The sequence below is a fragment of the Dermochelys coriacea genome, chromosome 17, assembly GCF_009764565.3.
Source record: "Dermochelys coriacea isolate rDerCor1 chromosome 17, rDerCor1.pri.v4, whole genome shotgun sequence".
NCBI classification, from domain to species: Eukaryota; Metazoa; Chordata; order Testudines; family Dermochelyidae; genus Dermochelys; species Dermochelys coriacea.
Window position 1 is genome coordinate 17,711,515 of NC_050084.1, and position 15,892 is coordinate 17,727,406.

At 44.2% G+C, this 15,892-nt stretch overlaps 1 protein-coding gene and 1 long non-coding RNA gene across 2 annotated transcripts in view; one reads left to right on the forward strand and one right to left on the reverse strand.

The window, feature by feature from the left end:
• Positions 1 to 15,892, reverse strand: part of LOC122456959 — a 74,057-nt gene that overhangs the window by 35,181 nt on the left and 22,984 nt on the right. The window contains exon 2 of the long non-coding RNA XR_006276171.1: positions 2,364 to 2,707. This is a non-coding gene — a long non-coding RNA (uncharacterized LOC122456959). The remainder of the gene's footprint in view (positions 1 to 2,363; positions 2,708 to 15,892) is intronic.
• P2RX1 (purinergic receptor P2X 1) overlaps positions 1 to 15,892 on the forward strand; it is a 34,581-nt gene that overhangs the window by 15,200 nt on the left and 3,489 nt on the right. Inside the window, 8 exon segments of the mRNA XM_038375538.2 lie at positions 1,046 to 1,142; positions 6,060 to 6,140; positions 8,581 to 8,722; positions 10,642 to 10,772; positions 12,428 to 12,485; positions 12,488 to 12,520; positions 14,297 to 14,362; positions 15,176 to 15,277. Of these exon segments, the coding sequence (XP_038231466.1) occupies positions 1,046 to 1,142; positions 6,060 to 6,140; positions 8,581 to 8,722; positions 10,642 to 10,772; positions 12,428 to 12,485; positions 12,488 to 12,520; positions 14,297 to 14,362; positions 15,176 to 15,277 (710 nt within the window).

The following is a 15,892-nucleotide window of genomic DNA, read 5'->3' on the forward strand; positions in this document are numbered from 1 at the left end:
CTGAAGGGTCAATATTAGTTTCCGGGCCGGGCAGTTGGACTATGGAATCTCAATCAAATCCTCTGTCTCACCTCCTCCACCCCCTAAGAGTGTGCCTAGAGACCCCAAGCCAGAGACAAAGCCTGGAGCTTTTCAGTTCACAGGATTCAGCGGTTGGGTCCCTCACAGCGGTGTGGTGAGTGTTTAGGAGAAACCACCCAACTAGATCTGTGACGATAGGTGCTGCTAAAAACTGAGCAACTATCTGGACTCGGAAGGAACAGGATCTCCTGATCCTGAAAGCCTTACTGCTTCCTAACAATCAAAGTGAACTATTTGCTGGAGTGTTCCGGGGGAGTCAGAATTCCTAGCATCTGTTTGTGGCTTTGCCAAGGACTCCCTTTCTTTGGCCATACCCAACTCCCTTAGCCCCAGTCTGCCGCGTGAAATTCCCCCCATGCAGAAAAACAGCACAAGACCTGTTTTGCTGGTTTAAAGTGTTGCATAGACCTTGTACTGACACTCTGCACCAGGGTGAATCTGACCCACATATGCAGATAGTGTTCTTGTCCCCCAAAGTTTTAAAACTGAGTGAGTTAATCACTGACCAATTGCAAAGCCTCATAGGCAGTTTGCTTCAGCATTATTGCCTTCCTAGTGGTGTGTGTGATATTTGCCACCGGGCCTATTATAATTATTTATTTATTAGAGTTACTGTTTACTCCAAGCAAGATCAGGGCACTATTGTGGAGTGTACTGGAAACACACAGTGTAAGAGACAATCTGTTTCCCAAAAAGCTTACAAACTAAACAGACAAAAGAAACAAAGGAAGGATAGTTATCACCATTTCACAGATGGGGAACCGAGACACAGAGACTATGTGACTTCTTCAAGGTCACACAGAGTCCGTGGCAGAGCTGTGATTTGAACAAAGTCTTGCAAGTCCTATGAGCACAAGGCTGCCCTTTGTCTCAATAATGTGAGATTTGACAGTGAGCATCTACAACTGTTGGACAGTCCCATAATTCAACTACAAGTGTGAACTTTAAACACTGTTTTCTTCAGGTATCATGACTGGGAGGTGTGTAGATTTCAACAGTGATGTCCAGACCTGTGAGATTTTTGGCTGGTGCCCTGTAGAAGAGGATGATCAGATTCCTGAGTAAGAAATGGTCCTATTTTCAGTTAGATTTCCCTTCTTGGTTCTAAGGGGTATTGCATGTAAGGTTAGGATAGCACTGGAAAAAGACCACTGCCTAACTACTGCTGCTCATGAGCCAAATCCTGAAACCCCTACTCAGGCAAAACTCTAATGGGGCCAAATGATGACCCTGCTGCTCTATGACCTTGGAACATGGCCACAGTTTTGCAGAGCAGTAAGTATATCCTTGGTAGTGGGGTAGGGTGTCAGGTGCCATGTGTTGCAGTTTCAGGGTAACTGCACTTATTTTCACCCTCCAGGGTCCCATGAGGGCACCCATTTAAGGTTTCTGGCTCCCAATTGTTGCTTCTCTTGGGCAAAGACCCATCACTCTTCCTTCTGAATGGGTTCTTGAGGCTGCACAGCCCCCTGACAACCAGTCTGATATCCCTGACAAGCCAGTCTACCTAAAGGCCAGCCCCCGTGCATTGCTTTCTGTCTCCGAGAGCTCTGAACAGCGTACTGCCAGCCATTACAAGTTACCACACAGCTCTTTCTAAGCAAGCATGTGTATTCTTAGGGGAAAAGCATTACAGAGAAGACATATTAAAAAAACATTAAAAGAACCTACATGCATGCTAAAAACTTCCCAGAAGTCACCCCCAGCACCAGCCTAGAATACTTGTCAATCTTTCAAACCCCACAACTGGGTTTGCCCCCTTAGTTACAAGTTCATGTGAATTTTTCAGTCAGGAACTAGTCCTCCCAACTGGACAATTCAGCTGTGTCTTTATACAGCACAGGCCTTTGCTCTCCAATATCCTGGACCAGGCAATCACTAATCAATGGCCCTCTCCTCAGGGCACAGCTTCAAAAGGCTGAATAACTGGGGTCATAGAATTTGCATTAATCATTCCCCAGGAAATCAACGTAACACTTATTGTCCCAAAAGTCCATGCTTGCCTGGCACATTTCAATACAATTGATTGTTGGGTTTAGTATGTGGGTACTGGGTGGTGTTGGTGGCCTGTGAGGTACAAGGGGTTAGACTAGCTGATCTGGTGGTCCCTTCAGTCCTTAAGCTTTATTGAACTCCTTAAATTTCCCAGATCTCAATTTGTCACACCCCTTATCAGCAACCAAGGAACTTTCATTACACACTCACACATGTGTATATGGTTGGGAAATACTGTGGAGTATCTTGCAGAAGTACTCTATAATGTACATGCCAGAGCAGCTTACCTGATCCAGCAGCAGGTGCCTTCACCGCCTCTGTTTTCGCATCCTCAAGCTGGGAGTCATAATCTTCCCTTTTGGATTCTGGTGTGTTTGAGTGGTTGGGGCTGCCATGGTTACTGGGCTAGCTGTAAGTTTGTCCTCTTCCAGGTTTCTCTGAGTGCACCATTTGAGGTCTTTTGCCTTTATCACAATTCTTCCACATTTAGACCATCCCTGGGCTACAGCACAGCACAGATCTCTCTGTGGATCAACCATTTCTATCCAGCAGGTACAACTGAACTCAGGTACCTGTTGTTCTTCCCTGCAGGAGTCTGTGATCAACGGTTTACAGGAATCAGACAGCTTTCCTGAAACAAAAGTAGTATTTTCAACAGTGGGAACAACGCACTTAGAGAAAAAGGATTTTAAAACAACCATCTCTCTTAGCTAAAGGCTTCCCATCCTCTGAGTATTGGCAGGCATAACATCTCCAGACACACCAAGCGAGGTGTCATGCATCAGTCCCCTTGAACCACTTCTCCCCTCTCTTGAGAGACTGTTCCTTTTTAAACCTACCACAGTTCTTTCAATCACCTGCATTCCCTGGCCTTTTCCTATCTTAGCATCATTTCTTAACTCTCAAGAGTTTGCTGAGAAGTGGCTTAACTGGAGCCTTTCCCTTCCTGCTTGTTTTTCCTGACAGCCACCTAGTAATCTAAACTAATATAGTCATACAGTAAACATCCCAATAATCATCTCAATATACTGTATTCATAAATTACAGAGATGCTCCAAATCCATCACATAGTCTTCCAGTCACTACGGCAAAGGTCCTTCCCCTTTTAAGGTAAGCCAAAGTTCCAAACAAAGAGAGGCTTCCAGCAACTCTCCCAAGCTCAAGTAGTGCTGCAGCTCTTCTCCGAGGCTCAGAATCCTTATCCTGTTTATCAAGGGGCTCCCTCCCCAGCAACCTCAATATAGCCTGCTACTAATGTATTGCCCAAGCCTCTTCCTTCCTCTGAGTATCCTTCCCAGCTTCTTCTAAATCTTACCTCCTCAACTCCTCCCCACTGTCTGCTCCCCAGCATTCTCTAGCCCAACAGTTCTCAACCAGAGGTCCAAGCTCCCTGGGGGGCTGTCAGGGTTCCTTCCCCACTCTGAACTCTAGGGTATAGATGTGGGGACCCACATGAAAGACTTCCCTAAGCTTATTCTTACCAGCTTAGGTTAAAAACTTCCCAAGGTACAAACTTTGCCTTATCATTGAACAGTATGCTGCCACCACCAAGCGTTTTAAATAAAGAACAGAGAAAGAGACCACTTGGAGACATCTTCCCCCCTAAAATATCCCCCCAAGCCCTACACACCCTCTTTCCTGGGGAGGCTTGAGAATAATATCCTAACCAATTGGTTACTAAATCATCAAAGACCCAAACCCCTGGATATTGGAACAATGGAAAAATCAGTCAGGTTCTTAAAAGAAGGGTTTTATTTAAAAAAAAAAAAAAAAAAGGTAAAAATCATCTCCGTAAAATCAGGATGGAAAATACTTTACGGGGTATTCAGATTCAAAACGGAGAGGATTCCCCGCCCCTCCAGGTAAAACCTTAAAGTTACAGAAAACAGGAATAAACCTCCCTCTTAACACAGGAAAAATTCACATAAAACAAAAGATAAACTAATCCGCCTTGCCTGGCTTATCTATACTGGTTGCAATATTGGAGACTTGGATTAGGATGGGTTGGAGAAGATGGATTTCTGTCTGGCCTCTCTGTCCCAAGAGAGAACAACCACATAAACAAAGAGCACAACAAAAGTCTTCCCCCCCGCCCCGCCCAAGATTTGAAAGTATCTTGTCCCCTTATTGGTCCTTTGGGTGCCAGCCAGGTTAGCTGAGCTTCTTAACCCTTTACAGGTAACAGGATGTTGCCTCTGGCCAGGAGGGATTTTATAGCTCTGTATACAGAAAGGTGGTTACCCTTTGCTTTATATTTATGACAGAGGCTGTGAGCAGGTTTCAGGGGGTCCACCAAGCAGGGCCAACATTAGACTCACTGGGGCCCAAGGCAAAAAGCTGAAGTCCTGCTACCCAGGGCTGAAGCCAAAGCCTGAGCAACTCAGTGTCATGGGGCTCCCTGTGGTGTGGGGCCTTGGGCAATTGCCTGCTTGCTGCCCCCTAATGTTGGCCCTGACTTTTACATACAGAATAACAGTTGTGGCACTGGTGGGCTGTGGCGTCTTTATAGTATGTGGGGGGAGGGGGGCTGGGAGGGGCTCAGAAAGAAAAACATTGAGAACCCCTGCTCTAGCCCACCATGAAGAACCTCCTGCCGGTCTTTCTCCTGAGCCACAGATTTGCCTTATATCCTGTAGCCTGTCACATAGCTGTCACTTAACCTGACCCTCAGTCTCCAACAGGACTTGCTCTCTGTTTGGTCATGTAATCTTTAGAAGACCTACAAGTCCTAGAATGACTGTCCTTAAAGGGGCCAAGCCTTGGAATGCAGCTGGCTGGACCCAGGCCACAACTACCCTTAAAGAGAGGACAGACTGCCCTGTTACACAGGAAATGCATCTAGCTAATAGAGCACCATCTCCTGGGTACATATGAACACGTAGCATTTTTTATAAGTTAGTAGATTCAAAAAAGTTGCTGTTGTGCACTGTAAATGGCTTCTTGATTGAACAGATCTCAGCAGAGGGGAAATGAATTTTTCCTCCTTACATCCCTCATTGGTGGAGGGTTGCTCCAACCCAACCCTCCAGTGAGGTAGCTGAGTAATCTTCATGCTGCTTTTCCCACTTCTCTGAGTCACCAGAGCTGTGGAGAAGCAGGAGCCTATCAGACACACACCCTGCATGCATTCAAGGGATGGGCAACAATAATTGCTTTGGGGTTCTTCTCAGTCATCCCAGCCACTAGATCATGCTATGGATGCTCTGACTAGCCCATCACCATGATCCCCTCTCTCCTCCCTCTACAGGTTCTTCCAGACTTTGGGGTGTATTGTTGTATCAGGGTTTTAGCAGCCTCCTCTCTTCCCCAGCATTGGGGGCATGAAAAGCCAGGATCCTTGGCGTCCTGGGTATGGGTCAGAGAGCTCCCTGCCCCTTTCTGAGGCTGCACAGGATTTTACCACAGAAAGTAAAGAGCTCCCATCACTGAGAGTGACAGCCTCTCATGAGCCATGGATTTGAGCTTGTTGCCTTTAGTGGGAGTTTTGATTGAGGATAAAGGCTTCAGAATTTGGCCAACATGTTCAGCAGAAAAGTAATTCAAATTCCTCTGTTCTAATTGTAAAACGTCAGGTGCTGTACAGTAGCCAGCTGCAGAATCAAAGCCTAGTCTCTGCATCAGCCAGTTGGTCAGTGGGTGGGGATGAGCAGAGGACATTTGGGTTCTGCAGTATTGCTTCTCCACAGTAAAGTCAACACAGCATATAATGAAAGGAAGCTCCTTCATCAGGCACAAGAAAAGGCTTGTCTGCATAGCAAATATATCCCCTTCTCTATAGTGCTTCTACCTAGGATACTTTGGGATTCATCTTTTTACCTAGAAAGTGCAAGGACCAGAACAAATCTCTCATTGGGTCCTGAATGTGATCGTTTGGATGCTATCCCATATAATTTCTTTGCATCTATTTTTCTTCCCTTTATTATAATTACTTTAGATGTTGGCTAATTGAAAGACGAGCACTTGTTAACACGTGTATTTTTCAGCCCCCCGTTGCTCCTAGAAGCTGAAAATTTTACCTTATTTATTAAGAACAGCATCACCTTCCCCACATTTAAAGTCTCCAGGTGAGTAAATGTTTGGGGTGTTTTTTGTTTTTTTTTTAAGAGATCAAATGTCAAATTTTTTTTTCTGATCGCTCATGAGTTGGATCCCTGCCACTATGTAAAGTGATGTAGTATTGTATTTATAGCTCTTGGCTCATTTGATGCAGAAAACACTATCTTTTGTCCCTGAGTCCTGTATTTGGTTAACTGCAGCATTCAATAACAAATCAGTTAGTAGGAATCAGGACTAGTCCTTAAACGAGTCGCAAACCAAAATGGGGACGAAAGCCCTGACCCTCCAAACAAGACCACTCGTGAGCAAAGTCATTAACTTATTCACAAGAGCAGGGCCTAACTTTATAACGCATGGTTTAGTGTAGCTGGGAGCGAGACTCAGCCTGGGCAGACAGATTCATGCTAGTGTAACCCACACACCTTCTGGGTGTGGTGTTCTGTGCCATCTCATGGCACTGGGACCTCTTAGAGAGAGAGAGTTTAAAATTAGTCTGTTCTACGGGCCTTAGCTAAGAGCCAGTTGGCTTTTAGCTCATGCAGTAGAGGCTCATGCACTAAGTTCCAGAGGCCCCACGTTCGATCCCACCTGCTGATGACCAGGGTCTGTCGGTGTTACTCTAGCACACTATAAATAGCAGTGTAAACGTTGCTGCACTGGCGGAGACTCACTCCCAGCTACACTAAACCATGCGTTATAAAGTTAGGCCACCTGAGCTCAGACACAGGCGATTGGGTGGCTAGCCTGAGCCTCTGCAGCAGCGTCCACACTGCTATTTTTACTGTGCTAGCTCAAGCCCAGCTAGTATGAGTCTCTCTATCTAGACTGGGAAGCTCGCATCCAGTTGCAGTATAGCCATACCCCTAGTGGCTAGAGCACTGGATTGGGACTCAGGCAACCTAGTTCTATTCCCAGCTGTGCCACTGACCTTGGACAAGTCACTTTCCCCTCTATATGCCCCAGTTTACCCATCTGTAAAATGGGAGTAATCATACTGACCCCCTTTGTAAAGTACTTTGAGATCTACTGATGAAAAATGCCTGCATAGAAACTAGGTAGTATTATAAGGAACACTTCAGCTATGTAAAACCTGCTGCCTTGGTGCTAGCATTCAGCTGTATTGAGCTGTAAACAGTGTCTGATTTCAGTCTTTAAATCAGAGAAGCAGAGATTGCAATGAAATTTACCGGAGATCTCAGTTGTCATGGTACACACACCTCTCCTCTTTCTCTGTATTTTTATTCTTCTGAAGGCAGAAATATAAAATGAAGTACTACAATGGGAGCAGCTAAAGCACCAGGACAACCTAGATTGTATAGAAATTGTCAAAGGCCCTTCACATCATTATGATTTCTGCTTCTATTACAGCAATTGACTTGGGAAATAATTCCCTAGTGCCTCTCTGTAAACTCTCTCTCTCACCAAAGGAACAAGTCTAAGAGGATTTGTTGCTGGTCTGATTATAAATTTGATCCAGAAGAAATGAACAAAAGTCATTTGTGCTGAGCATGACAAATTTCCCTTCTATAGATTTGTACTGTCCCTGTACTATTTATGAGGTTAAATACACAGTAACCTGACATTAATCCAGGCTGCTTTCTGAAGCAGCATGTATTCAGTAGAGTCTGTCCAGCCACCATTACTCGGTGCCATGGATTGCCAGTTCACCCGAGACTGTGCTCCCAGGAGAGGAGAAAGAGAATAAGATATTTTATAGTGGTAATAGGTGAAATGCACAGAACCCAGCTAAACAAATCCCTTTGTTATATTTTGCCTTCACTATCTTAAATTTCTACATGACAAAACCATGTTACAAAGTCAAAATGGGACCAGTTATACTAGTGTAAATCCAGAGAAACTCCAACTGGCTTGAATGAAGTTACTATGGTTTACAATAGTGTAAGTGAGCGTTATGCCTTTTTGGTCAGGAACTCTTAGTATGTGTTAGTACAGCAACTAGAACAATGGGACCTGTCCTGACTGTTGCCTGTAATGACTACTGCAATATAAACAAACAACAACAGAAACAATCTGGATCAAAGTGAATAAAATCTATTGTGTCCCTAATGGGTTATAGCTGTAAGCCTCCCTTCCACTGCTTTGAAAACAAATTTCTGAGCCTTGCCTCAATCCTTATTTCTGTCTCTAAATTATAAATTTTGTGAAACAATGTATGTTCTTTGCTCTCATGTAGCTGATTTTAAAGCATGATGTTCACTATGGCCTAGCTTTTCGAAAGAGCTCAGTACCCGCTCAGGCATGGAGACAAGTGTCCAGATTTTCAAAAGAATTTGGCATGTTAGGTGCAGAACTCTTATGAGACTCTGGACATCAGCTGCTGGGTGGTGAGTAATGAGCTCATTTGAAAATCTGGCTTTTTAATACCATAACTAATCATAGACTATCACATTTCATTCAGTTGACATGCAGATTCTTTTTTATTCACAGACGCAACCTAGTGGAGGGCATTACCACGAGCTACCTGAAAAAATGCACCTACCACAAAAACAAAGATCCTTTTTGCCCTGTGTTTGAGCTGGGATACATTGTGAAGGAATCGGGACAAAATTTTCATACCCTGGCCCTTAAGGTACACAGATTTCAACTGATGTGTGCTTCAGTCATGAGAATGCGGGGGCATATGAGGTTAACCTGAAATGGTTTTGTTTTTTTGGCCACTGAAGTGAAAAATCAGTCATTAACACAGCTCTCTACCTTGATCCATAGTTCTGACAAATCACTTTATATATTTTGTTTGCAGCAAATCCAAACTTGGGAAATAGGAATCAACAGGGTGTCCTTGTTTACACTTCAAGCTGGAGGAGCAAATTCCAGCTCAGGGAGACATACTCGTGCCAGATCTGACTGAGCTAGCATGCTGAAAGTAGATTGTAGCCATGGTGGTGTGAGCAGCATGAGGAGTTAGATGCCCTGAGTATGTACCTAGCAGGCATGTCTCCTCTAGCTCAAAGTGCAGACATACCCTTAGACTACAGAGAAATATGGTCTAATCTGCAAAAAGAGGTCAGGAAAGGCAGAGCATTTTGTGCTTATGTTAACAAGGATTGTGTGTATTTGCCGCATTGCTGATCATGAGGTGCTACATTGTTTGTTTGTTTGTTTTAGAACATAAAGAGGGGTGATTTTTTTTCTGTCTCCACCCTTCTCATCCTGTTTGGCCTTTGTATCAAGGAGCTCATCACTGCTTTGGTTCAGGCTTTTTTGCTTCCTTATTGCTTTTTGTTAACATTTCCCTCTCCACCTCCACGAGTTCACATTCATGGTTTACACACAAGCCATCTCTCTACATGTCAGCATTTTACACCAGGGAAGAAGAAGAGGTGAAACGTGTTACTATGGAGATGTGTTGATGCTGCTCAGTTGATTAGATGGAAAATGACCTCCTGAATCCAGCACTATCTAATCTGTGCCCTCTCCTTCCTAACACAAGAATTGATATGTTCTCTCCATCACAGGCCCAACCTCATGGGTGATCGTTCTAAGCCCACAGCAGTTGCATACTAGCTATTGATCCACTGAACTAGCTAAAAAAGCTAGTAAAACACTGAATCCGTGTATGCCGCAGAAGAAATGAGGCCCATACATGAAGACACTTGTACCTCCCTATTTCCATTCTTTTTGTTGTTGTATTTCCAATGGTAGCCCATTATAACTGGTTGAGAGATTAATCTTTTCAGCTTGGTGGCCAGGACCTGTCTGTTTAGAGAGGTTACAAATTTAGCTGTCTCTAATCCAAGAAGGAGCATCCTACAGATGGGCATGAGCTGCAAAATTGGGTCCACACCCAGCCTGTGAATTTTAGGGATTTTCAGATGCAGGCTTTTGGCGTAGGCCTCTGCTATAATCCACAAAAATAAGTCCCTTTTCTCACAGACTCTCCCAGGAGGCAATCATTCTATCCACCAGCTTGGGCTGTGACGTCAACCCTGCAGCCCCCAGGCCTTGGTGGCCGGGGTCAGAGCTGCTCAGGGTCATGCTTCTAGACACAGGTTACCAAACAAAGGGGAGGCAACCGCGTGAGCACTACAATGATACTATGTATCACAGCAACAGTCACCACAGACAGCATTACCAGGCTCCTGTATCCAACAGCAGACTTCCCACTGAAGCTCTGATCTGCTCTTTCCAAATGGCAGCAGCATGATAGTGGGCGAGGTCTGGCGCTCTACTAGTAATGAGGATGCCACTAGCATGTCAGGTGTGTCGTACAAAGAACCAGATGCTTGCAAGGTGGAATCCTATGTCGCTGAGAGTCCTGGGAGAAGAGAGGGAAATAAATTGGCAGGACTATGTATCCTGGCTGGATCTCTGGTCCCTTGGTAGCATCTTTGGAGCCAGCTGTGGAGAGTGAGTTTATGGGGATGGAAAGAGCATCCCTTTGCAAATTAAAAAGCTAACAAAACCAGGATGCAGCAGAGCATCCTGAGTACAAATTTCTGCATGATAATGACATGGATATTTCCTGTCCTTTTCTCATGTCTCTCATAGGGTGGGGTTGTCAGTATCAACATAGACTGGGACTGTGACCTCGACTGGCCCTTGACATACTGTAAACCTGTTTACCAGTTTCACGGACTTTACAATGATGACAATAACGTTTCACAAGGCTTCAACTTCAGGTAAGATGGCCCTATTATCTTCTGTTCAGCCTTCATATACAGTTTCTTTCATCCTGGAGGATCTCAAGCACATTACAGCTCTATAAAATCGGGATTATTCTCCTGGCTACCAAAATAATGTCACCCTTGCATGTGCAAAGTGCAGCTATTCGCTTTAGAACAGGAAGTGAAAATGCCTCACCTCCCTTTAATCAGCTGTCCTTTCTCCCTCTTTTCACACACCCGGGCACTCACTCCAGACTTCTAGCTCTGAGCCATTGCAAAATCCTTCCAGGGTCACCCATATGCCCCAATTAAAACATCATCATAATCACAACACTATGTATTTCCTTTGCTGAAATGGGTTAGCAGATACCATAATTGTCACTATAGCTGTGTAGTGCTACAGGTGGCACTGCACTTAGTAGTACACGTAGCTCTTATATAGCACTTTGCATTCTTAGATCTCAAAACACAGGCAGTCAGTATCATTACTGCACCTTTGGGACAAATTTAAGTGAGTGATGTACTGTGACTTAGTTCATGGGGGTTAGACAATTGGCCCGGTTCCTCCCTTCCATCATAACGGGGGCGGGGGGCAGCAGGCCAAACCTGAGTGGCAACTTGTGACCCCCTGTGGCAGGTTCCAATGCCAAGAGCTAGGGCCAATCCTGGGACAGGAGCCAAAGAGTGCAGGGTGAGTGTAGAGTACGCCTGCTCTCTGACCCTACCAACCCCTCAGACTTGACAGTGCCATGCCAGCAGGTGCTGCTGAGAGTGGTCGGTGCTTCCTCAGTGGGGCGAGGAGGAGCGGAAGTATGCTAGCTGATGATTTTGGCCCCCCCACCCCTCTATCAAACTTGGATGCTGGTGGGCTTGCAAAAAAAGACAACATGCAATTGGTGGGCCACCTTATTAATTGTTCCAAATGTAGTAAGAGCACGAATATATTCACTACACTTATTGTCAAGAACAAGGCATTTGTGAGTTAGGCCAAACTTTCCTAAAACCAGCCAGATACCCTCTAAACTGGTACCAGAGTAATTACAGAAATTCACACCCTACATCCATTCACCCATTAGTGGTACAGGATTCTCAGTCATATGCCTCACCATGCCTAGCTATAGATATTGAAATACCCACCCATTTTTTTGTATTTGTTATTAATTTCTTTAGATTACATAATAGTAACAAATGAGAGCCCTGTGCCACCATAACACTAATTATTCTTCTTGTAATAACATAATACACCCAGTAGCATTAAACAACAAATGTTCAAACAGGAGCCAATCATGAAATTTTCAGTTGAATATTTTCAGTTCATTCACTGACTTTGATTTGGTAGAGGTCAGCTTCAGGATAAAAATTATAGTAACTAACAAGCTGTTATCTAGCACTTTTCCTCAGCTCTTATCCTCAAAGCACTTTACAAAGGATGTCATTATTATTAGCCCCATTTTCCAGATGGGGAAACTGAGGCCCTGAGCAGGGAAGTGACTTTCCCTAGGTCACCCAGCAGGGCAAGAGTCCTCCCAAGTCCAAGTCCCTTCCTCTGTCCATTCAGTCACAAAAATTCTAGTTACTCAATTTGTCAGTGGTTTATATTAGTTTGGTTTATTTTTGTTTTCTAAAGACCATGAAAGGCCATTAACATATTAATCTGTCTAATTGGAAAGGTATGCTAAATACTACAGAGATAATGGAACTGACTACAGGACTTTGTACAAGGTGTTGTGGAATCCGGTTTTGACATCCTGGTGAATGGAAAGGTAACATCCTGTGTGAATTCATTTTAATTCACAGATTTTTCATCAGCCTATTGTTGAGGGAAAAGCTAATATGTGCAGAGCTGGCACCTTTTGGCGCCAGCCACTGTCTGTGCAGCACAGACCGCAGCACATTTGGGGAATCGTTTCGGGGCCTTGAAACTGTTCAGCACAGACTGCAGCACATTTGGGGAATCGTTTTCAGGCCTTGAAACTGTTGTCCTTCCTGTATTTGTGGTATGCGAGGCACGTTGTGTACTGCATGTTCCGTTTTAATGATAAAGGTTGTTGACATTCTCAGAACACGAGAAAGCACTCACCAGAGAGTGGCTGAGGATGGGGGTGAGGAATGGAATTCATTGGTTAAGGGTGGCCGATGCACGAGGGCAGCAACGCGATGTCAGATGGTATATAAGCTTCCATAAACTGTATACGGTGTCCCCTCCTGATTAGCGGGGGGGCACCACCGCTTGAGCGTAATACATTAAACACAGACTGGACACTCTGCAGATCTGGACCTGGTTTTGGGTGCCTCAGCCTAAAAACTTGAACCGTGCGTGACCGATCAGGTATAATTCGCAACACTATCTTTTAATTTCATTGCCAGGTCATGTGTTGTTATATAATCCACCCCAGTATCTGAACCTAGTGCATCTCAGGGCCTTAAAAAGAAAAGGAGTGCTTGTGGCACCTTAGAGACTAACTAATTTATTTGAGCATAAGCTTTCGTGAGCTACAGCTCACTTCAAATGCATCCGATGAAGTGAGCTGTAGCTCACGAAAGCTTATGCTCAAATAAATTTGTTAGTCTCTAAGGTGCCACAAGTACTCCTTTTCTTTTTGCGAATACAGACTAACCCGGCTGCTACTCTGAAACCTCTCAGGGCCTTAGATTCAGAAGGAAGGTTGAATGAGAGTCAGGATGGCGTGTATGCCATTTTCATATATTCCCTGAAGTTCATTTACTGAAGTAGAGGGGTTGAATTGTTTCAGTAAACTTTGTAGGGATGGATATGATTTCTGCTGGAGTCCTGGGTGCTTCCTGCTGCAACAGAGTGCTCTCTCTCTAGATGCAAGTTAATAGATAAACTGCCAGTAGATGGCTCTCGGGAATATGTAGCATAGTTCCTGGTTTTGCAAATGGTTCTCTCTGTACAGCTATTTACACCAGCTCTTTACACTTTCCATAATGGCCATTGAGCACTGCAAGCCATTTTTCTAAGGATGGTGTTTAATGGTTTGGTCAATCAGAAAGTAACCATTGTGAGCTGATGGTCTCTGTCTTTTCCTGGTGCCCACATCCCAGAATCACCCCTACATTAGTACAGATGGAACTCTGGTTGGCAGTCTCAGTACAGACACCAAGCATGGCTGTGGAGATGGACTTGCCCCTTGTCACTAGAAAATGGTCTCTTTGGGACATGAGTAGTTGAGGAGCATTGCGGGAGGAGCATAAGGAAAGTGTTCATTGGGACTGACCATCCTGTATTTTGTCTAAACAGAGAACTCCAGTAACATGGACAGAAATCCCAGTGTCTTCAGGAATATTCAGTTCACAAAAGAAAAAGAAAGTAATGGCTTCATATCTAACATACCCCACCTCCTTCTCTAGAAGGGTATCCACAGCTCCTGCATACCTTTGAGAGGGAGTGAACTCTTATAGTGGTAGCCATGCAAGGTTCCTTAGCAGGGTCATCCCTAGCCCTACTAATTCCTTCCCCCTGCAGGATTCCTCTGCTTTATTAGGAGATCCTGCTTATTTTCTCTCATTTTATTCAGGCAGGTAAATTTAACGTCATCCCAACGATGACCACGATAGGCTCTGGAATTGGTATATTTGGAGTGGTGAGTATTGGTATATGTGACTATATGTGAATATGCAAATTATTCTGCTTGCATGTGGCACTGAAGTGAAAGTGACTCTGAGCTATAGCAAAATACCAGCTCCACATAGGCATCCACCTGGCCCTTTAAATGTGGAAAATGCAAAATAAATAGAAAAGAGATTTCCTTGCAGTAGAGCTCATCTATCTCCAGATCCCCTAGATGCAATGGGGACTGATGTTAGATGGTCTGCATATCAGCTTGGGCTGCCATCTTGCTGGACCCAGTCAAACTAAGGAAAGTCAGGCCTGGTCAATATTTTCATGGGAGACCTACAAAAGAAACACTGGAGCAAATATTCTGGCTGATAGGTAGAGGTCGTCCTTCTGCATATGTACCAAACCAATACCCCAGTATGGTTTCCAGAAGTGAGGTTCTGTCTTTGAGGTGAGATACCACATTGGGATCCTGGCTGCTTGTGGCCATTAAAGACTGCATGGCACCTTTTGGAACGGTAAGGGTGTTAAACTTAGTTTGTTAGCCAAATTACAGTTTAACTACTGGTATTTGCTTTCTGCCTACTTAAGTCCGCTGGCTTGAATCCTGCATGTATCATTTCAGTCCTAAACTAAGGTGCAGCATGACTGTGCACTATTAAACAGCTGCCATGTTCCACGTCCAAAGAGGATAAAGTGACTGCTGTTTGCAAGGTGCTTTGGGATGAATGTTATAGCCTGAGGAGATTGGTGCAGATTCCTGGTTAAGAGGATCTAATACTTTAGGTGCTGCCCTAACCATGGTTTGGTTTTTGTGTCATGCTTTGTCTGATTTAAGGCATCTATAGTGTGTGATCTGCTCCTGCTGCACTTTCTCCGACGACGGGATTATTACAAACAGAAGAAATTCAAATATGCGGAAATGAAGACTCCTGAATCTGTAAGTAACAATTCATTCCTCTTTTACCTGACACCGCAGAGGGCAGGAGGTATTTGTATACATGTATGTGTGTTCATGTATAGAGATTATACAACAAATCTGTTTGAGTGTGTGTATGTATATAAAAATATATTGAAGAGCAACTAGATACTTCTTTCTCTGGATCGGTTGTCTCTAGTGATTGTCAAATCCACAGAACACTGAACAGAGACTAGAATCCATGACCTTCAGCTCTGAAGTTACAAGACCCTTCTGTAATTTCCACTAGCTCTTTGCTTATTCCCTCAGTGGTCCAGTCACCAAAGAGTGACAGTCATGCGCCTTTAGGGTGAGGTTTTCAAAAGCAGTCAGTGTTTGAGCTAACTCTGCTATGACTGGAGTCAATGACAAAACTCCCATTGGCTTCAGTGGGAACAGAGCTAGGCCAGCATTAACTGCTTTTAAAACCCCCACCCATATCACCTTAAAACAACATCAAAACATTGCAACGCTGCAAATCCAGGTTGTTTTTCACAGCTGTCTAAGAGATCTGGACTGTCAATTTCCATTCAAATGAACAGCTATTCCAGAAATTAATTTTAATGGGCATTGAGCACCCAGATCTCCTAGGTGGAT